General features: G+C 41.7%; 2 protein-coding genes across 2 annotated transcripts in view; both read right to left on the bottom strand.

Annotated features, from left to right (window-relative positions):
* Nucleotides 1-20,964, bottom strand: part of drd3 (dopamine receptor D3) — a 29,352-nt gene extending 8,388 nt beyond the window's left edge. Inside the window, exons 1-5 of the mRNA XM_034200471.1 lie at nt 20,770-20,964; nt 18,227-18,556; nt 9,856-9,968; nt 6,617-6,753; nt 2,211-2,404 (exon numbers count right to left, since the gene is read on the bottom strand). Of these exons, the coding sequence (XP_034056362.1) occupies nt 2,211-2,404; nt 6,617-6,753; nt 9,856-9,968; nt 18,227-18,514 (732 nt within the window). The 5' untranslated portion in view covers nt 18,515-18,556; nt 20,770-20,964. The remainder of the gene's footprint in view (nt 1-2,210; nt 2,405-6,616; nt 6,754-9,855; nt 9,969-18,226; nt 18,557-20,769) is intronic.
* Nucleotides 20,965-23,035: 2,071 nt separating this feature from the next.
* si:ch211-161h7.8 (thiosulfate:glutathione sulfurtransferase) lies at nt 23,036-25,929 on the bottom strand. The gene is made up of 4 exons (XM_034200436.1): nt 25,713-25,929; nt 23,847-23,969; nt 23,609-23,771; nt 23,036-23,300 (listed from the first exon to the last, which is right to left on the bottom strand). Exons 1-4 carry the CDS (start codon nt 25,891-25,893, stop codon nt 23,246-23,248), a joined length of 522 nt encoding a protein of 173 aa, XP_034056327.1. The 5' UTR covers nt 25,894-25,929; the 3' UTR covers nt 23,036-23,245.
* Between the last annotated feature and the right edge of the window lie 1,020 nt (nt 25,930-26,949).

Raw genomic sequence — 26,949 nt, 5'->3', positions numbered from 1 at the left:
GTCATGGATGAGATCCCAAACTGGGGCTCAACGACAACCGATCATCTGTTAAATAGGAGGCTTCACTGGGAGTTAGTGTGCAATGGAGTGGACACATCTTGTGGGATCACATTGCACAGGAAGCTTCCATTGCTGGTGCTGTCATCCAATTGAATAATAGTGGCTTTTTACACATCATCTTGAAGAAAAAAAGGGTATACAGATGCACAGAACAGGAACTGGTACCCTTGGCCTTTTAATAGATAAAGCCATCATTTTCATTATCTTTCAAACATAACAGCCTTGGGGGTGAATAATACAGCAACGTACAAGAAGGTTAAAGCCATCATGAATGATAGATGTAACTGGGACAAACACAAGAGTGATGGACGTGATCAAAGACATGACAGGTGGATGAGAAGGAAGAGAGGTACACGCCATGTGAAGAAGCACTTTAATGAGAAGACATGATGCTTTGTGTGGACTGGAACACTAAGAAGAGAAGCAGAGATATCCTTTTCCTTTATATGTAATTCACTATCTATCCATCACTATGCAGTGGCGAACCGTCAGGACCTTCAAGGTATTCAGAGAATACCCGGGAACACTCGGATAAAACAATTAAAAAATAGATTTAATTATATAAATAAAATGTATATAAAATGAATAAATGAGAATCGTATCTGTGTTGTTGATCTGTAATATTACAGTGTTACGTTGATTTGTTTGTCCTTCTCGGACCATGCACTAGGCATTTCAGTGGTTTTGTGTTAGCAAAAAGAAACCAATCAGATCTTGTTCTGGGTCTCTGGGTAGAATATCCTTCAACCAAGGTATTCTACATCCTTGATAGAATGCCCTGGCCGTTGCACTGAATGAGAGCGTACGTTTGGATTGACAGTTTGATTAACCAATCAAACATCAACCAATCATGAAACATTTTCATGATCGCTTTTTTCGTTTTACATTTTCATTTATTGTCATTTCCATTCAGTCAGTCATTGAGTGCTATTAAAATGTTAATGTGCTACATATCCACACAAACAAACAAAGTGTGCAATCCAATGAATGTTAATCTAACTGGGTTTTGATAGATAACAAATCTCTTTTTCTTCTCTCAATTATTTTATTTCTTTTGTCCACTCTAATCGATATTAATCTACCTATTGTTCGTTTATACATTTTAAGAATGGCGTTTATCTTTTTTGAGAATGAGTTCTTATTTGATTTTATTTATTGGGGTCTACAACAGATGATACAAATGTTTGTGTCAGTAAATGTGTACTAACAGAGGCGGGGGTGTGTGGAAATAACGGGGACAGAGCTGCTGTCAGACGATCAGCTGTGCAGCGTCATCACAAACGGACGTCGCTTCACGTGAAGCAAGGATTTCATTTAACCGACCTGAGACGGGGCCCCGGTAGTTCACTGGAGAGAGACAGAGGATCTAGATGAATGTGACGAAGCAATTAATGCCGCTTTATTGTCTTTAACGTTGAAATGACAAGTGCAACAGGTGAATATGAAGTTGTTGCGGAATTGTTATTGGGGGGGGAGCGGCGGCGGCGGCGGGGGGGTGTGTCTCTAGTCTACAGAAGGTCCAGTTGTGATTGACACGGTTCGTCACTGGTCTGCCATAATATAAGTAAATTGTGATTTGCATGTCATTATGAGAATGAATAACGTGAATGAGTGCGAGTTAGGGAGAGGTGCATGGGAAATATAAAGCAGCACTCAAGAGAAAACCAGAGATTTATTTTTCAATAATCAGATAAAGGGTTTAATTTTAGAGGATAGAACTCAGCTCTATATAATAAATCAGGGACCACTTCCTAATAAGACACCCTTTACACAGCCTTGCTGACAATGATTGCTAATGCACAAAGCTGCATGTTTCTGCATCGTATTTTTGAATCTCAACAGCGCAAATTACACATTTCTGTACGAGGGAGATTGATTGCTAGAGTTGGCCAGGATTCATTTGTATTCCCTTATTGTTTGCGCATTTATTGGTACGCAACAAAAGAAAATGTAGTACTATCTAGCAGCGGTTCATAAAACACAAATCTTTGTTAACGTTTGTCCTTGGCCTCTTCTGTCTCTTCGTCTGTCGTGGCTCCCTTCTCTTCCCCCACGCCTCACTTTGCTGTCGTTTCATGTCATGGAGTCATAAATAAACCGCAGTACCATATCTCAGCAGAGGTAATGAAACACTAAGATAACGTCCTCACCACAGACGGTGCAGTGGAGCCCGGCTGCACTTTACGGCTGGTCTGACGGAAGATGATTCTCTTCCTCCTCATCCGGAGGAAGACGTAGATGCGGATGTAGACGAGCAGAGTGACGATGAACGGCAGGTAGAAGGACACCACCGAGGAGTAGATCACAAAGTCAGGGTTGGAGATGGAGCACACCAGCGGGTCATCTGAGTCAAAAACAAAGGATTAAAGGTCACCTATTATGCAAAACCCACTTTTCCATGTCTTTTCTACATCAACATGTGTCCCCTCTTCTTCATGTCTCTTCTACATCAACATGTGTCCCCTCTTCTTCATGTCTCTTCTACATCAACATGTGTCCCCTCTTCTTCATGTCTCTTCTTCATCAACATGTGTCCCCTCTGTGGAAAGAGACTCTGAAAGTCTCAGGAACAAAGATTCTCTCTCTTTTTGATCAATTTCAATAAAACCTGTCTGAAAATGAGCTGATCAGATTTTGGCCACTTTATGATGTCATAACGATGTGTTGTCTTGTGTAACCATTAGCCAATCACCAACCAAGGTAACCCCCCCCCCCTTATCACCTGAATCTCCTCCTAGAGCACCATTGAGTTCTTTGTAACCAAATGTCTCTCAGAGGGGCGTGGGGAGGGGCTCCTTATTTTCATCTGAAGTAACAGACAGAGAATCAGCACTTTGGAAACAGGGCTGAAACAGAGGGGATTATGGGTAATGCTGCAATGATCTGTTTGGTGTTTCAGCCAATCAGAGACAGGTTCTGTATATATCTGAGACCTGTAATATATTGATGAAAAACAGTATAATAGGAGACCTTTAATAAAACACCCTATAAACCTCAGGATAGTAAAAGAGACAGAAGGCGTAATTTATAGATAACCTCTGACCCTGTTCATCTTGAGAATGACCTGTCACTTCTAGAGATTACAAAATATGGAGTTTAGGGCCTTTTTCATTATTGCGGAGAACAGCACTTTTATGAATACACTCACAAAGGGCCACACTTAAGTATTGTAATAATTAAAGGGCCCTATTATGATTTTTCCCCCTTTCCTGTAGTGTCTTTTATATGTTTGTGTGCATGTAAATGGTCTGCAAAGGCTAAAATCCCTCTCTCATCTGTTATTATTGTATTTCCCTTGGTTATAAATCACAATCTTGCCCCGTAAGAAATGACCTTGATGACTTGTCCTCTCGTATCCTGCATAGTATCACACAGCAGTGAGGTGGGGGTGTGATTGATTTGATGATTATCTACCATTTATTCAGATTAAGAGCCCATTTGATTTGACATCATAATAATAAGCTGGAGCCATATTTCAATCAAAAGCCCGAGCTAAATATCTATCAGTGAGTTTATAGTGCTGCAAATTGAAATTGGAAGAAAAAAAAGGGCCGGCTCTGTGCAGGTCAGAGGCATGAACAAACTGAAGTGATTGGCCTCTCCACGGATGTTCCTGTGGATCAATAAAACCTCAATACAAAGAAAGATGGGAACCAGCATGGACACACACGATCTATTTCCAGTCACGATCCAACCCACGTTCAGTTTCTAGATTATTTTGTACTGTAATTGCATATTTTAGCTGCCGTTTTTCAATCCATTTCTTATGAGGGTTAATGAAGGACCCACTGTTCGCTCTTTCTAGTGCTGATTCGGGTTGGTTGCATGCTGACAAAAAACAACTCTGCAATCACCAGCCATTGTCTAGCATTGATTGTGAGCAACCAAATGCCTGCATCCCAGAGAGCAGCTTTACATTGTGTCCTCATTGTGTATGTGCAGTCATGCAATGGTGCTGCTGGCAATGTGAATTAAATTAGCTGCTTTTCTCTGTCTTGTTTCATTCTTCCTCACACAAACACAGAAGACCTTATTCCATCTGCATCTGTATTGTTCACAAACACGTGTGACACCAACAAACCTTCCTCAGAATCCTCCAAGAGAAAACTAGAAGAAGATGTCACCTGCACTTTCTATTATATTCTATTTACCATTTCATCTGTTGTATTGTGTTGCACTGTTGGAGGAGCCTGTGACCTAAGATGTTCATTGTCATAACTACACTGTAGCTATGACAATGTAAATACAAGCCTTGAATCCTTGAACATGAAACCTCATTTTGAAAGTAAACAAAAAAGGAGACATGTTTCACCTGACTGCAGGAAAACACAATGATTTCTACTCCCTCCACAGATACATCTCTCAAAACAAACAACTAAAAGTGAGACAGTCACATTTGGAAAAAAAAAAAACCTAGAAGCATTTCTCTTGCAGTGCACTTAATTTCACGGATATATTAAGTTATGTAAAGCTCTCAGGGTGCTGTGCATCATTATCAAGGGCACTTAGTACTGCCGTTTAATAAGGTTTAGGCACAGAGACAGATTTTTAAAAAATGGTCTAGACTGAGTTATTGTGACATTTCAAATATTGTTCTGCTCATTTCCAGGTGTATATCAGTATGTAATGTCTCTACTGAGACATGTCTCCAGGCTTTAATGTTAAAAAAACTCTATTTCTCTCATACTGCCTGTGCTGCGGCACCTCTTTTTTTTTTTTTTCAGATGTTGGCCTTTGAAGACCGTTTACATTCACAAAAACCTATAGAGAGGCGAAGTCCCGCCCATCTACTTCCAACCCATGGGACCTTATTTCGGAAAAATTATGTATTGAAGTCAATGGAGAGAGAAAGATTATCTTTCGATCCCGTTTGAATTGTGCCACGAATTACACATATGATGTTTGTCAATTTAAAAAATAATTTCCGTGTCAAAAAAGTCACAGTTTGTCATAAAACTGTTGAAATATAAGACTATGAAAAATATGCAACTAGAAAGACTACAAATCCCAGAGTCCCGGTCCCGCATGCTGGCTCTCACGGAACCGACTAACTCCCCTTGTGTGTATGCACAGCTCTCAACGCGCCCAGACTTGGAGTGATTTTCACCTCTTTTAATACTTTCCGCCTCATTCTGAAAGAAAGGAGTGAAATGTTCCAACGTGACGGCCGTCTTGGTGTGTGGTGCGAGACGGGAGATGTAGTTCATTGAGCGGTTTCACACAAACAAAAGTGTTACTTCACAGTTTTACGACACATTTTTCTTTTTTCGACTTGCAAAATTATCTTTCTCTCGCCATTGACTTCAATATTACTTTTTTCAAAATAAGGTCCCATGGAGGAAAGGGAGGGACTTCGCCTCTCTATAGAAACACTGGAGGGAAGAGAAAAGCACAATAGGGCCCCTTTAATTAAATGCCCCTCACCTTGTAGTGAATGCATTTAAAGCTTAATGTTGTACAAATACACATTTTTAACACAAGTATTCTGAATTTGTGTGACTTTGAAAGACAACTCCAAGGCGACAGCTTCTGCTGCTCCTCATGTCTAACCTGACACCAGATGGTTTGTTTGCACTCGACCATCTGAGGGGACATCATTGGAAATGATTTGGAACTTGGCAGGTGTTAACCACGCCCACAGCTGCCAGGATGTTGACTGCATGTCTTAAAAGTATTACTTGGAGCCTGACAAGATGGATGTGTACTCCCATATGACCTTGTGATAAGGACATGTCTCTCAAACTCAACAGCTTGTAATACAAACAAGCTCTCGGGTAAATGGCCAGTCTCGTCATGAGTTGTTTTTTTTGTCAGGGGTGTCTAAACTACGGCCCGTGGGCCAAATGCGGCCCATTTTGAATTGGCCCTCAGCTAATTAAAAAATATAATGGAATATGGCCCACAAATAAAACGTGTTCTTGTCTTATATTGTACTTCTTCAATATGTATGTGAACACATATTACACAGTAGTATTCATGTGTTAACGATCCCACTTTTCAAATAAATTCAGTCAATTAAAGTCAACAAATCTTAAAAAAAGCCCAATAACTTAATTACATAACACGCTTGAAATAGACCCTTCATATTTCCTCTTATTATAAGCTATCTGAGGCTTTTGTTTTAAGGAATGAGCTGCCAACAAAATGAATGAAACCCTATGGAGAGCTGAGATGTAGGCTGTTTTTTTCTTAAAGCATGTTCAAGTATCCAACCCTACATTTGATTGATTTAGCTAACTTATAACTTAACTGATAAGGCAATATACCTCTAGTTAGTGGCCCAGCCCTTCGTATATTCTTCTGTATGTGGCCCTCAATGAAAACAGTTTGGACACCCCTGGGCTAGACGTTAAACAACATTTTCTCAGGCTGAGTAGTACAGACCATGACACTCTGACATGCTAAATTAGTAGAATGCACCTTTAAATCCCACATTAGATTGCATGTCATGTCCCACAGCTGACCCTAAAAAGGCAAATACTCCTGACCCTGAGTTTCCCAGTCACACGTTGCCTTTCGTGACTTGAATCATCATTAGTCATTATGTTGACCTGACCTGTGGTGTTGAAACCAAACAGCAGCGGGCAGGAGACGGTGAAGGCCAGGACCCACACGGTGCCAATCATCACAGACACTCTCTTCTTGGAGCGATACGTGATGTTGTACAGGACGGGCATCACCACGGCTGTGTACCTGCAGGAAAACACACATATTTACTGTTACGAACTCAGGCACTTAGGGGGGTAGGACCCAATTGCACGACCTGGGAGACAGAGGTAAAGTATTGTAAGATACTTTATTTTCCATGAATAGCAAAAATGAACAAAAAGGTAACCACCAAAACTCTAGTCGAGATGACAAAAAACAGAGAACAAAAAATGAAAGCGTTCACGCAGTGAGGAATCAAAAACCTTTCAAGAGTACCAGGAGCATAGACCTTACCATGACAATAGACAAGACGAACTGACACTGAACACTGGGAGACAGGGGAATTTAAACACAGGGTAACAAGACACAGGTGGGAACAATCAGGAAATTAGACACACCAGGGAAACTAACGACAGACATGAAAACACAGGGAAAAAAGACCAGACAAACAGGGAGGAAACATGACAAGGAGAACGGAAAAACACCCACACATAGAAACGTGACATGACATAATAATCCTGACATTTACAGTCTGTCTCGCTGTGAGAACGAGAGAACATGGTGACATCTGAATGGAGACAGAAGTGCTGATAAAGAACAGGAAAAGGGAACAATTGCAGTGAGAAATTGAGTGCTTCCAGAAAAGCACTGCTGAGAGAAATTGGATAATATAAGGAGGAACAATGGAGCACCAAAGCAGGCACTTCTATTTAGAAACAATTTGGGTATTCAGCAATAAAAGTGAAGCTGTGATTTAAGAGTTAATCAGCACACAGAACCCAAGAGTGTGTAATGAGCCCGGGGGAAATGGGCTCAGAAGGAGCAGCAATTACGCTGGACCCCGACCCAAAATGGATGTGATGTTGTGTTGCTTTGAGCCAACTGTCATCCTTGTTTGTCCTCATCAGACTAATTGCACTGGCTCCCTTTCTGGGTATAAATGCAGGGCTGAGCTGGGAGCGCAGGTATTCTCTGAATCACTGTGACCTCCTGAGGTTAAAGCGAGGAAAAAGTGAAGAAGACGAGAAATAATGTAGGCTATGATGCATTGATCCAGTGCTGCTTTGAGTTACAGGATGAAAGAAGACTCTTCTGAGTGGAGACTGCAGTAAAAACCTGACCCACGCTGTAAGAACAGACTCCTCACCTTCAAGTTTTAATGTAAGAACTTTATTTCAGTGTTTCCGCCGCCGATTCGCCCGGTTTGACTCTTTCCTTTTGAACAGGCGATAAATCCTCCCTGTTACGACTGCTGTGAGACTTTATAAATAAACAATGCTCTCACAAAGGTAATTGCATGCGTGTTGAACACTATCAATGACACAGAAAGAATGCCCCCGGAGATTCACTGAAATGTGGCACTTCATCAAGCGTGTGATACTGTAAAGGGGATGTTGCGGCGACGTCTAATAATTCATTCAGAGAGGAACACGGGGCTTCAGGCAATAACTCCATCCCTCGGAAGCAGGTTATAATGATCAAATGTGTAAACAGACATATTGTACCTGTTGCAGGCATGTACAAATGTTCAATTAAAAATACAGAATGGCCTAAAGCAGGGGTGGGCCCTCGAGGTAATTTATAAACACACGCAAAAAATAAAAAAATCTAAGAAATCTATACCGCAAAAGAATTAAACAAGCGAGTGTCTGTTTTTCCTGGCCAAGGTCAGGGTCCTTGAACACAACACGAGCCTAACGTGTCATCATGTGGTATATGTCTCGTCTGACAGGGTGTAGTTCTGCCGGAGAGCACCAGAACGCGGCTCCGGCACTTCAAAAATTGCAGTACCCATAAGGAGCCGTACACATGCTGCATTTTTTGCGTGTCTGTGTCTTTAGTTGTAAGCCCAGTGGCGATCTGTCATACTGATCATACAGTTAATAACTGTGTTGTTATTAGCATCTGGTTAGCTAGCTATGCTAACGAATATAAGAAGCTTTTTCTCCAACCAGTGAAGTAAAGGCACATCTTTATATGATCATTATAGTTATAAAAAAATAAGAGAATAAAGTAAACTACTATATAAAATGCTATATGACAGTAAAATTAAAAAAATAATACAGTTTGAAAGGAGAGTGATTTGTAAAATATCCATAAAGAAAAAGAAATCTGCTTGCAGTTCTGTTTCATCTGGCCTGTTGAGAGATGTATCCATAGATCTCTTAATGTTGCTCTCAAAGTGCACCAGATTGATGCTTTTAACTTCAACATTTAAAAAAAAAAACCTTCCGTACCCCCCTAGAGGAGGTTAGGTCCCCCACCACTTAAATCATTTCCACATGGATATGAAACTAAATACATTTGCACACATCTTGTGTCCATATCTTTCTGTTTTGGTGGTCATGCCTACGCGAGTCATGGTAAGATATCTGGATTAAGAGGTTGCTTTTTCTTTGCACAGCATGAAAGAAAGGTGAAATTAATGGGCTGTGATTTTAGTTTTTTAAGCAGAGGTCAATAATTTGTACGGCCCTCGGAGGATGTTGATAAAATTGAAATGGCCCTTGAGAGGAAAACGGTTCCCCACCCCTGGCCTAAAGCAAAGCAAACTTTTGGTAACTTTGTACCTTACGTCAAAGCACCCATGAGAAAGCCTTACTGTACACATTCATCCCCCATGACACATCCATGTAGGATTGTATGTTGTTGAACTCTTGCCTGCAGGTTATAAGTTCGAGACCGTAGAGAATAATTCAATATTAACCGTGACACAAGAAGAAAACCAAGCAAATAAATTATTTAAATACAGGACGCTTATAGTAAAGTTCGGCTAATGCACGACACGGTTCCCTGCTGCACTTATGCAAACAAATCCGCAGAAATAAGACGCATGAAAAGCCTGAGTCTGAACCTAAAACTTGAGATAAAAACCCACAGAAAATCCTCAGTGCTCCTCACTGAGTCTCAGTCTGTCACACACTGATGCAGAAAGACACACACAACTATCAAGAGGATTTGAACAAGATGGGAAAAGAGCGTCTTCCACCAGGAGAGCGTTGAAATATCTATGAAGTGAAGAAAAGAGCAAGAGGGGGAAATATGGAAATCTCACAGGATGACATTTATACTGGAGATGTCACGGCAGATATCAGTCACACTTTACACACACATTAAACACACATTACACACACATTACACACTCACCTGTCAATGCTGATAGCACACAGGTTGAGGATACTGGCGGTGCACATCATCACATCCAGCGTGACAAAGACGTTACAGTAGAGCCGGCTGAAGAGCCAGGCCCCGCCGACCACCTGCAGGACAGACAGGAAGATTATCAACGCACATGTTTCTCTTGGACTTATTCACACCTACTGAGCGCACAGAAAAACACACCTGCACATGTGACAGAAAGGCAAGGAAGAAGGAAAACAGTTGGGCTATGGAGGGAAAAAGATGCCAGAAATACATTCACCCTGATATATTACATTAAAAGAGGACATATTCTGCTGATGTTCAGGTGTATATCAGTATGTAGTGTCTCTACTTTAAAGAGTCCTCTCCTGCTGATGTTCAGGTGTATATCAGTATGTAGTGTCTCTACTTTAAAGAGTCCTCTCCTGCTGATGTTCAGGTGTATATCAGTATGTAGTGTCTCTACTTTAAAAGAGTCCTCTCCTGCTGATGTTCAGGTGTATATCAGTATGTAGTGTCTCTACTTTAAAGAGTCCTCTCCTGCTGATGTTCAGGTGTATATCAGTATGTAGTGTCTCTACTTTAAAGAGTCCTCTCCTGCTGATGTTCAGGTGTATATCAGTATGTAGTGTCTCTACTTTAAAGAGTCCTCTCCTGCTGATGTTCAGGTGTATATCAGTATGTAGTGTCTCTACTTTAAAGAGTCCTCTCCTGCTGATGTTCAGGTGTATATCAGTATGTAGTGTCTCTACTTTAAAGAGTCCTCTCCTGCTGATGTTCAGGTGTATATCAGTATGTAGTGTCTCTACTTTAAAGAGTCCTCTCCTGCTGATGTTCAGGTGTATATCAGTATGTAGTGTCTCTACTTTAAAGAGTCCTCTCCTGCTGATGTTCAGGTGTATATCAGTATGTAGTGTCTCTACTTTAAAGAGTCCTCTCCAGCTGATGTTCAGGTGTATATCAGTATGTAGTGTCTCTACTTTAAAGAGTCCTCTCCTGCTGATGTTCAGGTGTATATCAGTATGTAGTGTCTCTACTTTAAAGAGTCCTCTCCTGCTGATGTTCAGGTGTATATCAGTATGTAGTGTCTCTACTTTAAAGAGTCCTCTCCTGCTGATGTTCAGGTGTATATCAGTATGTAGTGTCTCTACTTTAAAGAGTCCTCTCCTGCTGATGTTCAGGTGTATATTAGTATGTAGTGTCTCTACTTTAAAGAGTCCTCTCCTGCTGATGTTCAGGTGTATATCAGTATGTAGTGTCTCTACTTTAAAGAGTCCTCTCCTGCTGATGTTCAGGTGTATATCAGTATGTAGTGTCTCTACTTTAAAGAGTCCTCTCCTGCTGATGTTCAGGTGTATATCAGTATGTAGTGTCTCTACTTTAAAGAGTCCTCTCCTGCTGATGTTCAGGTGTATATCAGTATGTAGTGTCTCTACTTTAAAGAGTCCTCTCCTGCTGATGTTCAAGGCAAGGCAAGTTTATTTAAGCACCTTTCAACACAAGGCAATTCAAGGTGCTTTACAAAAATGAAAGACATTCAGACAAAGGCATTTAAAAACAGTCATTAAAAAGAAAAGATAATAAAAGCAACATTAAAAGAAAAAGTACATGAATAAAAATGTACAGTGCAGTTTAAGATATAAATAGTTCACACAGAAGTTCCACTTTACTGATGAACACAACGGCTCAGTTTCAATTAAAAGCAGCGACAAAAAGAAAAGTCTTTAGCCTGGATTTAAAAGTAGTCAGAGTTGCAGCGGACCTGCAGGTTTCTGGGAGTTCCAGATATTTGGAGCATAATAACTGAACGCTGCTTCTCCATGTTTAGTTCTGACTCTGGGGACAGAAAGCTGACCAGTCCCTGAAGACCTGAGAGATCTGGATGGTTCATCATTTAGCAGGAGGTCAGAAATGTATTTTGGGCCTAAACCATTCAGTGCTTTATAAACCAGCAGCAGTATTTTGAAATCTATTCTTTGACACACAGGAAGCCAGTGTAAAGACTTCAGAACTAGAGTGATGTGATCCACTTTCTTAGTGTTAGTGAGGACTCGAGCAGCGGCGTTCTGAATCAGCTGCAGCTTCCTAATAGATTTTTTAGTGAGACCTGTGAAGACACCATTGCAGTAGTCCAGTCTACTGAAGATAAAAGCATGGACACGTTTTTCCAGATCCTGCTGTGACATTAGTCTTTTAATCCTAGATATGTTCTTTAGGTGATAGTAGGCTGATTTAGTAACTGTTTTAATGTGACTGTTGAAGCTCAGGTCAGAGTCCATGACTACACCTAGATTTCTGGCTTTATCTGTTGTTTTGAACATTGCACACTGAAGCTCAGCGCTAACTTTTATACGTTCTGCCTTGGCTCCAAAAACCATTACCTCAGTTTTGTCTTTGTTTAATTGGAGAAAGTTCTGACACATCCAGTCATTGATGTGTTCAATGCACTTACTCAGTGTTTGAATTGGAGCATAGTCTCCTGGTGAAATGGTTATGTAAATGTGTGTGTCATCTGCATAGCTATGGTAACTTATGTTGTTGTCAGGTGTATATCAGTATGTAGTGTCTCTACTTTAAAGAGTCCTCTCCTGCTGATGTTCAGGTGTATATCAGTATGTAGTGTCTCTACTTTAAAGAGTCCTCTCCTGCTGATGTCCAGGTGTATATCAGTATGTAGTGTCTCTACTTTAAAGAGTTCTCTCCTGCTGATGTTCAGGTGTATATCAGTATGTAGTGTCTCTACTTTAAAGAGTCCTCTCCTGCTGATGTTCAGGTGTATATCAGTGTCTCTACTTTAAAGAGTCCTCTCCTGCTGATGTTCAGGTGTATATCAGTATGTAGTGTCTCTACTTTAAAGAGTCCTCTCCTGCTGATGTTCAGGTGTATATCAGTATGTAGTGTCTCTACTTTAAAGAGTCCTCTCCTGCTGATTTTCAGGTGTATATCAGTGTGTAGTGTCTCTACTTTAAAGAGTCCTCTCCTGCTGATGTTCAGGTGTATATCAGTGTCTCTACTTTAAAGAGTCCTCTCCTGCTGATGTTCAGGTGTATATCAGTATGTAGTGTCTCTACTTTAAAGAGTCCTCTCCTGCTGATGTTCAGGTGTATATCAGTATGTAGTGTCTCTACTTTAAAGAGTCCTCTCCTGCTGATGTTCAGGTGTATATCAGTGTCTCTACTTTAAAGAGTCCTCTCCTGCTGATTTTCAGGTGTATATCAGTATGTAGTGTCTCTACTTTAAAGAGTCCTCTCCTGCTGATGTTCAGGTGTATATCAGTGTGTAGTGTCTCTACTTTAAAGAGTCCTCTCCTGCTGATGTTCAGGTGTATATCAGTGTCTCTACTTTAAAGAGTCCTCTCCTGCTGATTTTCAGGTGTATATCAGTATGTAGTGTCTCTACTTTAAAGAGTCCTCTCCTGCTGATGTCCAGGTGTATATCAGTATGTAGTGTCTCTACTTTAAAGAGTCCTCTCCTGCTGATGTTCAGGTGTATATCAGTATGTAGTGTCTCTACTTTAAAGAGTCCTTCTCTGCTGGTGTTCAGGTGTATATCAGTGTCTCTACTTTAAAGAGTCCTCTCCTGCTGATGTTCAGGTGTATATCAGTATGTAGTGTCTCTACTTTAAAGAGTCCTCTCCTGCTGATGTTCAGGTGTATATCAGTATGTAGTGTCTCTACATGTCTCCATGCTTTAATGTTAAAAAAGCTCTTTATTGTTCTCATACTGCCTGTGCTGCAGCACCTCTTTTCACCCTCTGTCTGAAACCAGAGCCCAGTCTGCTCTGATTGGTTAGCTGGCCGGCTCTGTTGCGTTTGGGCAACCGCTTACATATGTCCCGCCCCTTAGACTATCACGTACGATGTGGAGCGCTAGCCAATAGAAACGTCAAGACATCAAGTGTGATGTAGTGATGTCCCCTTGTTGTGGAAGTAAACAAAGCAGGCGTTTCAGGCCCATCATTGTTCCCTGATTTTAGCCTTTGCAGACCATTTACATGCACATCCATTATAACACACTACAGGAGAGGGAAACCCACAAAGCATGAGAGGACTCCTCTAAAGAAGAATGCTAATAGGGATTTTAATAAAGCTAATTTGTCTTTTTAATATCTTTACCCGTTGTTCTTCTTGTCACACGAGCTGCAAGTGTGTGGATGTTGTGTGATGGATAACCCACAAATGTTGTTAAACCTAATTACCGTGAAAACATTTTCAATTTCCAGAAGACACTGACCCCCCCCCCCCCCCCCTCCACAGTAAAGCGATAACACCTCTAACCCAGTGCAGTCCTGCTCAGGCCGACAGGCTTTCACTCAGGCTCCATAATGCCTGCTAATAACTGTCTGGCAAAGATAAATTGGATTCTCCTCAGCCCAAGAAGGGAATTAACGCCAACCTCCAGGCAGGCGGCAGGCACACAAGGGAATTGGGAGAGAAACACATATTTAGACTTCCTACTGTGGAAACATTCACTGTCAACTCTCCGAAGCCTAAGCATTTTGTATTATATTTGTTTAAAACATCGCAAAAAACAATGAATAAATCACAAGCTTTGACGGACAAAAGAAAACAATCTATGGCTGTAAAAGTAATGGGAACAAAATGGGAACATTGTCCTGTCTTTTCAAATGTTTCACAAAAAACAATCTCAATTATAGTAATCCACATTACTTTCATTGAAGCCTCTGAAAAGCATACAGACGAAGGATTGGTTTATGAAAGTGCTTGCTATTGATCCATGCTGCATGTCACAAAGGAAAGAATGGAGCGTCAAAAAGTGTGAGACATCCTAAAGCCGTAATCTATGGAAAGAAATCAAATAGACTGTACACAATGAGTTTGTTGTCTCACTATATGGAAAATATTCTCTATTTGGAAATCCAATACATCTCCTCGTAAGAGCATTTGGTCCTCAAGTATAGAGCACAAACACATTTACACTCTATACTTGTTTTAACACGTTCACCCCCTCACACTAAAAGGCATGTGGGCACATATTGAACATTGTGTGCCATGTGGGAATATGAGGGTGACTCAGTGAGGCTCTGCAGACACTTCAGTTTGAACATATGTGATCTATACTTTGGCAGCACTTAAGAGCGATGCATTTCTCGGTAAGCGGGAGCTTGTTAAGAGACTGCAGCTGGAGAGGATCTGTCAGAGTGCTCACGCTGTTTTACATACAATTAAACTTGTATATCAAATCAGGGTTGGGAGGTACTTTAAACTGATTCTGTTTTCTAGTTAGATGTAAAAGAATCGTAGCATCACAATATAAAAGTAACCTGATTACTTTCTGTTACTTTTGGATAATATCAAATGCAATGTGTCCTCTGCTCAGAGATGTTGTGTATAGGAAAACCTGCCTTTCTTTATTCCTTGTTACATGTAATCTGTTACTCCCTAAACCTGCATATACTTTTTCTGATATAATCGTGAAGGAGATGCAACTTTTTGAGCTATCTTTCTTCACTAAAGTTGGACCTTTTCACTGTCAGATGCCCCTGTATTGAATATATAACAAAAACAAGGATAAATCTTGACCTGAAATAATCTCCAGACAACAAATGGAGATGCTGCTGTAGTCAGGAAACACATTTGCTCCTCAGGATGTATTGTTCAAAGTGAGCACTTATTAGTCATTACTGTCAATGCAACCACGTCCTTCAAGTACAAGTCATACATCAACAGAACCATCCAGGGGTAAGGTATAGCTTGCTCAAGGGCACATGATTAGTGCCTGCTGCAGGATTGGACAGGAGATACTCGGTCACTTTTACTGCACCTGCAGAAGCCAACCAGCAACCCTGTGGTCACAACAAGCTAATCCCCATCCATCAGATTACAGCCTGCGGGCGATGGTGCGTTCACTGCCAGTCTTGGGATTTGAAAGTCTTTGCCTTGGTCTCAAATGCTTTTCCCACAGCTGTTTCCCAGATATTACTGACCTTTACATTCCTGCTAAATTATGAAATAGTGTACCCTTGTGTCATCTTCTCATGACTAATTCCTTATGGGATTTTAAACCCTTTGAATCTGAAAAAAAAACGCGGTAGCTGCATGACTGCCTGCAGAGACTCATGACTGATTCTTGGCGAGGTTCCCGGCTACCTTAATTCACCTTCCATAGGATATAATCATGTTTAATTTGTCAGATTCTGCCCACTGAGAATGTTAATTATGTTTTTGTAATGGTTGACCTGCTGCTGAATTTTCTGCTCACTGTAAGAAATAGAGCTTTTTGCTGACAGTGAGCAAACGTTGGGCTGCAGGGCGGCTGCTTGTTAAACATTACTTGACTTCAACCAGATGATTTTCAGACGTCATGTGGGCAAACACCTGCCCTTGAGCAACTCACTCAGTTACCCCCAAGATGGCATTACACACCCACACACCCAATCATGGCCCCTCTGCAGTGTGTATTACTTTGATGAAAGGCGGATGCTCAGAGTCACGTCTTCGGTACAAGTAATGGGGTTTCTGGAGAGAAGGATGTGAGCTGAGAAAATGAACAATTACCACTCGAGTATGAGCAAACATAAATTTCAATTTGCCCCTTCAACATAATTTGAAGCGCAGCCAATTAACAGAAGAAAATGAAGTTGTGTTAGTATTCAATATGTGCTATAGCAATTATGTTTAATCTAAAATCATTTTTTCATCATTATCTTCTTCCCATCATCCACGCCCTTGTCACTAGATAATAAGTTCCTAATGATCCTAATCTGTTATGAATTTAGCTCAATTTTCTTGTTTTCTCTCCAACGTCGGCTACTCACTGCCAAGCATCTGAATATCAATCTTTTCCACAACCTCTCTGCTTCCTCTACTTTCTCACCCTTCTTCCCTTCAGTGATTCCCAAAAGCCAAGTGGATAAACCTCTTGAAATACATGCCGAAGTAAAGGTCTATATTATTAGCAGATATGAATGGATACACAGCAGAAATAGCTAGCAAAAAGGCTACACTAAGCTAAAAAGTCGATGCTAGCTTAAAGTTAAAGGAATAACTGTTGAAATGGATAAACGTAATGAATTAAAAACGTTGTTAGTTGCAAAATCTTAAAGGTCCCATGACATGGCCATTTCTACTGATCAAAATTCCATTGTTGAGGTCTACAAGAGTAGATTTACACTGTTCAATGTTCCTAACTCTCATTGGTTTCTCATACAGCATCTCTGTATAGTATTCACTCTCTGTCCTACACGGCTTGTTGGAGCTCCTGCCCCCCCATGAGAATGCTGCGTGGGGTCTGGGTGCCGTGTTGGCGGGACGTTGCGGGGCTCGCTGCTGTGAGGAGCGGACAGTGTGAGCTGGTGTAGTTTCCTGGTTGCTGCGCGGAGCCGCGGCTGAGAAAAGATAAGGCTGAGCGAGTGTGTGTGTGGGAGGAGCGGACCAATCCGCGGAGCCGATACGTCACTACGACCAGGAAGAACAAAATGGTAAAAGAGAAATCTCCAACGAGGCGTTCTGGGGCAGCATAGACAGGTCTTTTCTGTGTTAGAGTTTTACTCGCTACAGGGTGTACTTGGATACCTTTAAACAAAAGTAATAGATACGTTAGCTATAAGGAGGCTACATGGTTGAAACATTGCTAATAGTATTTTGGATTATTTCTATTTAGGCTAGGGGCTAGTGGTCTAAAAAGCAAGGGAAGAACTGAGGGAAATAGCTGCATGCTAGCTTATGATCAAGAACCGTTTGTTTTAAATGTTAAATGACATGTTAGAGAAAAAGCACACTGCCTAATCCATAAAAAGATCCGTATCAACAATCTGAAACAACCAACAATCTGCTAACTGAACGCATTAATGTGTCAGCACTATTTTAAGTGCTGAGGTCTGAGACAAAAACAGAGTCAACAGACTGAAGTGCTTTAGTGCTAGACAGGAAGTAAGGTGGACTTCCTGTAAGTTTCTAACTTATTCAGAGCACTTCTTTGCCCCTTTTTGACAAATCTGCTGAATCCCCTAAAATATCTTCTAGTAAGCTCCACAAAACCCCGAGGTCGACCTGGGCATTATCACTAAGTTAGGCCAATGGGAAAACTGTAAGATGTGGGAAACCTGAGACAAAAAAAAGGTTGTGAACCACTGAAGACACACAACATACAGACCCCCTGGCCCCTGACCTCCTCACATCCACGGCCCACGGCATCACCAGGGAGTTAACTTATTTAGAGCACTTCTTTGCCACTTTTTGACAAATCCATGATATTTATAGTAAGCTAAACAAAACCCGTGTGACCCACAGATCAACCCGGGTCGACCTGGGCATCATCACTAAGTTAAGGCAATGGGAAAACTGTAAGATGTAGGAAACCGGAGACAATGAGACACTGAAAACCACTCAACATTCAGACCTCCTGAGCTCCTCACCTCCAGGTACACGGCCCAGGGCATCACCAGCGAGGCCACCAGCAGGTCGGCCACAGCCAGGCTGACCACCAGGTAGTTGGTGGTGGTCTGCAGGGAGCGCTCCCTCACCACGGCCATGCACACCAGTACGTTTCCAAACACGATGGCCAGGATGAGCAGCGAGTAGAGCATGGCGTAGTAGTTACGCTCATCCTGCTCTGACGCCTCTGAGCTCTCGTTCCTCTCCGAGTCCCACCACAGGCGGTCCGATTCGTTCCAGACCCGCTCTGCGCTGCTAAACATCGCCATGGAGACGTCCCGGTGACATGGGAGATGAGATGTTCGGCAGACCTACCAAAGGGAAAGAGCAGAGTTTAGTGTTTATCCATTCAACACACAACCTACCCTCTATTGGTTCCTCTCACATCTCTTTAGATCACTAATATTCATGAACTAAAAGTTGATAATAAAAAAGCCCAATAACTTATTTACATAACAAGCTTGAAATATACCCTTCCTATTTCCTCTTATTATAATCAATCTGAGGCTCGTGTTTTAAGGAATGAGCTGCCAACAAGATAAATGAAGCCCTCTGGAGAGCTGGGATGTAGGCTGTTTGTTTTCATAAAGCATATTCAAGTACCAAGCATAATGTACCTACATTTGATTGATTTTGCTGACTTATAACTTAACTTATGAGGCAATATACCTCTAGTGAGCGGCCCAGCCCTCCGTATATTTGTATGTATGTGGCCCTCGGAGAAAAAAGTCAATGCAAGGCACGTTTATTCATATAGCACCTTTCAACACAAGGCCATTCAAAGTGCAAAAACAGCATTTAGAGCATTAGGAAATAGTGCAGCTGAGATGTGAAAAGTTCAATTAAAAGCAGCGACAGAGAGAAAAGTCTTCAGCCTTAGTAAGAGTTGCAGCGGACAAGAAATATGGAGCATAATAACTGAACGCTGCTTCTCCATGTTTAGTTCTGACTGAAAGCAGACCCGTCCCAGAAGACCTGAGAGTTCTGGATGGTTCATATAGAGATCAGAAATGTATTTGGCCCTAAACCATTCAGATGTTGGTGGCGGCATCATTTCAGGTCGAAGGCCCGCTGTGGAACATCTCTTGGCTCCTTTAGTAACATTAGTCAGATAGACTATGAATAAAACAGCTGAAAAGCATCCCTGCAGGGGTGTTCCTTGCAGTATACACTTGCTCAAGTGCTTTCCCCCCCTGCTGATTGAGAAATGAAGCAAATATCGATGCCTCCTGAAGCTCCTTGGATTCTACTGATAAGGAACTCGGTAAAAGACTCAGCAGAGATGAATGCTCTGAACAGCAAACTTCCTCAGCGCCATTCAGTCAGCCTCTCATAGCGTTCCTTCCTGCAACAACTTTGAATACGGCAAACTCCAAAAGCAGAGATGGTAACTTCAATGAGGGGCTGGCAGTTTGCCTTTGAGCAGTGTCGGGGAGGTTTGCTCATGAGGGAGGGGTAATGAGTCCAGTCTCAGAGGTCTGGTTGGCTGCCATCCCGGCTCTGCTCCTCGCAATCCATCCTCCCTGGCCTGAATCCACATATCATTGCTGTTAGTGCTCACACCTGTGTCTGCATGTTCAACACACTGATCCATCTCATGCAGTCTCTCTTCCTGCGACAGAAATGAAGAGGAAGAAGCTGAGATCATTTTTAGACCTGGCTCGAACCCAGTAAGGCTTTTTAAAGATTTTCTCAGTCTGTTACTCCACTCAATGGCTCCAGTGTCATTATCAACAAGAGAGGACGCAGAAACAGCCACTGATACCCATCCTATTGAAGCCTCCGGATAGGAGTGAGTTAATCAAAGTCAGGTGTGACAGGTCACCAAGATGGCAAATCATAAAACCACAAACACATTCATTTACATCCAGCGGCACTCGTTATGACACAAAGCTGCCGAGTGCTCCAGAATGGTTTGTTTGTACATTGTAACTCAAGTGGAAATTGAAACTGATTCCCCTTGTCACTCTTTTGTTCCCTCTCATATTAACCAATGGCAATGTGCAGAACTCTGACCTAAACGTGTTTGTGATCTGGACATGAATGGACCCTCAATTGCAAGCTTGTGTGTGCGTGTGTGTGCAGTCTGCAGCCATAGGAAATGGAAGGAGGTTGTTAGTGTATTCAAGATATAACTCTAATTATATGAGGCTTATAATTAATGTAGCATCAAGCTAATCAATTTACGCAGGTCTTTGCAGCCTAGATCAATCATTTGGTATTTTATCTCTTCCAAAATTGCAATGCCAAGGAAGATTAATTTGCGCAAATCTAACCCATATCATTAAATTCAATTAAACGCCCGAGATAGAGCCCCTTATCAGGCTCCATTATCACACCTCGAGATCAAACACAGTCCAGTAACAGAGGGATAATTGAAATGATCACCTTTCAGAGCGCACACACAATACAAAGAAGCAAAAAAATCGGAAGATAAGAATTTCATTTAAAAAACAGTAACAGGAAACTTCACACAGGCTTTTAAGGTTGATTTAGTGTGCGTAAAGTAAACAGTTTTACATACCTGTTACTGTTTCCCAGTTGAGAATTCATCAGATGCCATCGAGAAAAAGCATCCTCAGGCAGAGGGGAAAGTTATCCGGTTATCGCGCCCAGCCCCGCGCGGGAGGAGCGCTCGTGCCATTGCGCACAGCGGTCTGTGAATGTGGGAAGCTCCAAATGAACCACTGACTATCTACATTTGCACCAACCCTGTGTGGCTCTGTGGCTGTGTGAATGTGGTAACACGTGTTGGGTGTTTTATTTTTGTTACACTTTTTTGCCGGCTCATGACGCGGGAGGCACGCGTAATTGTGGAGACGTCAGGTGTCTCCCTTTTAGATGCGCGTTTAGGGCTGCAGTGGCAAATGAACGTGACTTATTATTACAACCCAAAGAACAGTTCAATTTCAACGTTGTTTTTTCACGTAAATTAATATTTTCTATGATACAACAAATGTGAATATGTCTGAATGTGTTTCAGTCCTGCCCCACGGCTGAAGTCCTTAACCTGACCCTGAACCATGCAGTCTGGGTTGCTGGAAGTGACATCATAACACAGGATCAGTACCTACAGAGCTTAAAGGAGGTCAGGCTAGTCTATGCATAACATGATCTATACTGGTATCCCACACAACCCCTTTTAACACAAGAAAAAACACAAAAAGCCCACTGCCGATAAGAATACAGCTAATATCACAATCCCAGCCACTGTGTTCTGTTCCTCTATCTCCAACATGGCATTTTAAGATAAGAGCGAACCCCCCTGCAGGATCCGAGCACACCAAACAAACAATGATATCAATGGGAATTGTTCGAGGGAAGGTGTTTGTATCCTGAACCGGTTCCAACTTGCAAAGAGTCCAATGTATTCATCAACATCAGAGACAATTCTATAGACCTTTGTGTTATTACATCATCATTAGGGTGGCAAATTAAAACCACGTTTCCAGATATTGCTATTTTTAACCAATGCACTCACTGTGCCTCCCATGAAGTGCATCTTTTAAAAAGGCCGTGAGCAGCAGGAGGGTGATGATCTGTTCGACGTCGCTGCAGCAGCTGACAAAGAGCCCTAACGGATCATTTTTCTCACTACCAACCTGAAGTCGGTTTGTGCTTTAATTTACGCTAAAGTGTCCAGATGTCCTTGGACATTTCAGCCATCCTTCTTCTCCACAGCTGCACGCAGGTTAATATCTCCTGTGAGCAGCAGCTGCAGCGAGGAGAATCTAACTGCAGCTGGCGTGAATCCATACATTAGAAACTAGTCAGAAGTGATGGTGTGTGACATGCATGCCGACTTGGGACTTAAGATGAGTGCACAGCGGTGTCTTCACTCATTCAACATCTAATAAATCCAGACGTCACTTGCTTTCCATTTACGCCTGTGTCGTGCAACACTCAGGAAATCAATCTGTCTCTCCCACATGAACGGCTGCTCCTGGAAGTGTGTCATTTTATTTTAAGAGGCTGTGTGATTCATGTGTTGAACCTGCAAAAAAAACAAATGTGTTTTTGAATAGTCCAAGCTTCTTTTTTTTCATGGTTACTGAGAGAATGAACTCCCTCCATGGAGAGACTTCACAGACCATTGATTACACACACACACACCTGCTGTAATGTTGGTGTTTTGCAAATGGCCCCGATGAGATTGATTGGGGTGAAGGAGAAGTGGACCTGCCCCCCCTCTGAATGGTCACCTCTGATCACGGTGCAGATTGAGATGCTGACAGCTCACAGGATGCATGGCTTTAGTGAAGGTCAGGCCTGAGAGGGCACAGCTACACTAATGACAGAAGGACAGTGAGTGGAATAATGGAGATAAACATTTGGGTGAAATGTTGCTGCCACCTACTGGCCAAGGGATGTAACTGCGTATAACCTGTACAACTCATGCAACATTGTATGTTCACAATGTAACGTGACAGTATTCAAATCAGTCCGTTTTCACATTAAATACGTCAATTATGAATGTGCATAGAAGAACTGGTTAAAGGAATACTTTACCCCCGAAATGAGAATTTGTATTTCATTTACTCACTCCTTTTTTATGAGTTCTTGAAGGAAACTTTGTTTGATTAAATGGAAGTAAATGGGGGCAAAATGTAACAACAGCAAGTATTAATAAAACATTTTAAGTTTGTGCAAGTTATCCAAATGTAATTTATCCAATCAGGGATCAAGGATTTTGATCTAAGATAATTTCGACATAGTGGAAAAACTGTAAGAAATGATCTTCTAGAGCAGAATTAGGACAAACTACGACAAATATGTACAAAGACAGAAAGTTAAAATGTGTATATAATTTTTAATCAACATCACGCACCTTCACAGTTATTGTCATGGAATACAAAGGTTACACAGCTCATACAAAACATTAGATATTACAGGTTTAAATTCAGTGTCTATAAAGATGTAGCAGTTAATATGTATGTAACTTATAGACTTTTATGGTATTCTGTATTATCTGTATTCAAAAGATGTCACTCAGCGTGGGTTCAGTTTCCTTCTAGCTCGGCCCACTCACTGTATCCTCCTTTATAATGTCTGGACCTGGGAAGAAGAAGCATGAAGAGAAGAGCTTAGCCTCTGATCACTGATGTTGCTGTTTCTACTAAAAAGGTCATGCAGCGTTCAACAAACCAAAGCAGGGTATGAGAACACTGCACTCTAATATGCAGCAGGACTGATTCATAATTGAATATATGTGCCATTAACAGTATAGCGCTCCGATGAAGCACATTATGTGGTTGACATTTTCCTACATGATTGCAATCTGAGTCACGCTCTTTAGGTAATAACTATTGCCCTTTAAAAGGTGATGTAATAATTGGACTACAGGTGCATACTGTGTCCGTTACCTGCTGAATCCCAGCCGGCGGGCGATGTCCAGAGCCTTGGAGCTCCTGCTGCCACTATTGCAGTGAAACACGATGTTGTCGTCATCTTTCCCAGGAGGCCTTATGTCAAATGTCTGCTGAAACTGCTCCGAGGACAGCTTCAGGGACTCCTCCATGTTGCCCACTGATATCCAAACAATATAAGATTTAAAAAAAAACATAGACAGGCCCCTTTAATCCCAGATGTGTTAACACTTACATGGGATGTTGACGGAGTCTGAAATGCGTCCAGCCTGGTATTCATCAGGATTTCTCACATCGAACAGCTGGATGTTTCCGCTGGACAGCATGGTCTTCAGCTGAGAGTAGGTCACCACAGAAGCTGAGGGGGAAACATTACACTTTATTATACAGGAAAATACACCTTTTTACCAATGGAATGCATGCTCCTGCTGCCTGTAAGAGCCTACACTCTTCCCTCCATTGGTTTATCCGAGCTGGTCACTGCTGTGAGGATAAACTAGACCTGTTCCCTACCACTGACAGACCTTTGTTGTGCACTTGAAACAAAATGCCAGTCAACCAAACTCTGTGTTTGAGACAATAACAGAACACACTGCAAGCCATTCAGAGTCACAATGCTGGCAGGAGGCATAGGCAGCCCCTGATAATGCCTTCAAAACATTATTCTTACTGCGTGTACATTATTCTTAATGCGTGTACACAGTGGCGGTTGGTGGAAAATATTTTTGGTGGGGCTATGGAAATAGGGACCAAACCATACTAAGGCGGTCCGGGGGGATCCTCCCCCGGAAGACATTTTTGAGAAATGACCCCTTAAATTATCTGGTGATGTTTAAGCAAATTGAGGCTTACAAATATGAGATAATCTTCAGTGTGGTTAGCTATGAATCTTCCAAAACTGTGCAACAGTACAGTAGGCCCACACACACTGCAGAACACTGGTGCTTTGGGAACACTCAAATGATTTAATTCCCATTTAAAATCAGGAGACTAAATACGAACATTACGTGTGTGTGTGTGTGTGTGTGTGTGTGTGTGTGTGTGTGTGTGTGTGTGTGTGTGTGTGTGTGTGTGTGTGTGTGTGTGTGTGTGTGTGTGTGTGTGTGTGTGTGGGTGTCATACTTGCCAACCCTCCCGATTTTCACGGGAGACTCCCGATTTCATTGCCCTCTCCCCGGTTTCCTCCCGGGGTCATATTTCTCCCGATTTCTGACAAAATCAGATTTACTCACGACTGTTTCCACTCGGACTTTAATACAGCTACACCATTGTTTGGTTTCCATGGTAGCGTGTCTCTTTAGCAGCGCGCACAACTTAAAGTTTGAGAGGGTGAGGAAGATGAAAACTGAACAAGAATCGACAACTCCACCCTCTGCTCACTCCTTTCCTGTAAAACACAGGTCCAGCCCACACATATGCTCCATGGTGCTACAGGCATTGCCCTTACAACTACAATAAGCATGTAAATGTTAATCTACAGCTCCGGCGATCCACTAGCATCGAGACGCAGCCATCCTCGACAACTACTGTAGCGTCACCTTGGATACGAGTCCAAACAACTCACAGACACACAGGCCAGGGCGCTGACAGGGCGCCCGTTGAGCATCAGATCTGACGACGCTGATTGGCTGAAATTGTTTCGGCGGCATAGTTTACAGATAGCAACAGTCAGCTTGTTGGCTGCTGCTGCTCTGGCTGAGGGCTCCTTTCTACCGCCCGGACGAGAGAGGGTAATGATACACGCTGCGGCCAGGCAGGAAACATGTGACTTATCAGTCACTTTAGATATCGTAAAACAATTTTAAACGAGATTTTATTGTAGATTATACATTTTACTGATACCAATTATATAATATTTACCTTGTACATTAAAAAAAAAGGATATATATATATATTTTTAAATATATTTTTAATTTTTAATGACAATCAAACATGTGGGAAGAGGGTGGGCGGCGCCCCTATGGGCCGGCCGCCACTGCGTGTACAATACTCAAACAGCATTCAAGGTTACATTTCATTACAGTAGATTGAGAGACACTGTCACAAAGGCAAAGAGGAATATAAGGCTTCCTGTTGGACCTGAGTGTTTGAGCATTTTTACCATTTTCGGATGCGTCTCCAAAGGTGGGACTGGAGGTTGTGAAAGCCCGTAAAACAGAGCCAAATGTCGGGTAAGAGCTGCGGTTTACTTCCGCAACAACCTGGCAGAAACTTCGAGACAGCAGGTAGGAGAGCATGGTGAAGACCAGTGTCACCTGCAGACTGCTGGGGAGAGGAAACATGACGCAGATTACAGAGGCCTTCTTCTTCTTCTTTTAAATGTGCCACAATAAACCTGCATTGGACGCCATCTTCAGGCGGGAAAGGGCACATAAACATCAATGTTCAGTATACATTAATTTAAAAAAACTGAGGGCATTATGAAAATAAAACAGAAAAAAAGGTCATGTGCGCAATTGTTGTATTTCTTTTACTCTTGCACAATTTAATATTTATTTTTGTATAATTACATGTTATTTAGAAAAAGCAATAAATACTGGGAACATTTTTGAAAGGCCACATTTGTGTATGAAATATTTTGCTGAAAGAAAGTCACATTTTCTTTTTGAAGTTTTACGTTTAGAGACCATAATTCCGTGGTTATCCCACATTATACTGCTTTTCATTTAAGCATGAGCACAATGTCTGCACGTGTTCACAAAGTACACAAACGCATGCATACAATAAGAAATGAATGGATGTATGGATAAAGGATGAATCATCACCTCTGGCATGTTGAGTGATGTATAGCCTATAGTCAAAATGTGTGTTTAGAAAGAGGAATGGAACATCTATTTCTAGTCCTAGAAACTTCAATTATTCATCCACTGTCAAGAAAATCAGTTTCTTTTAAACTGATTTAATCATAAAACAAACCAGTCTTTTGCATTGTTATGGGGGTTGTTCTAGTAAATAGAAGAAGAAAATAAAGCTCAGCTGCTTTGCAAGTTGTTTGACTCATTTTGTATCTTCAAAACTCGTGATTGAAATGACTTTTTTCCATTCAAAGGGTGTTGTCTGGTCACCAGCAGTGTTTTTTTTAAACATCATAGTCAGCTGTCACCATGCAAACAAAGCCCCGCCTCGGACTGAACCATATCATCTGTATAGAGGGGAACACAGAGAAAAGCCATACTAACATTTATATTGAGAAACTTCCTACATGGTTGCAAAAACGATGGATTGTTGAAAATAACAGCCACTACCGAGTGGATACACTGACAAGCATTATTGGCTGTTTTGTTCGGTTTGTGACACCGTTTTTGAAAGCAAACACCCCTACGTCAGTGGTATGATCC

The sequence above is a fragment of the Gymnodraco acuticeps genome, unplaced genomic scaffold (assembly GCF_902827175.1).
Source record: "Gymnodraco acuticeps unplaced genomic scaffold, fGymAcu1.1, whole genome shotgun sequence".
Classification (NCBI taxonomy): Eukaryota; Metazoa; Chordata; class Actinopteri; order Perciformes; family Bathydraconidae; genus Gymnodraco; species Gymnodraco acuticeps.
The sequence above is the reverse complement of the archived record's forward strand: the minus strand, read 5'-3'. Positions and strand labels throughout refer to the sequence as shown.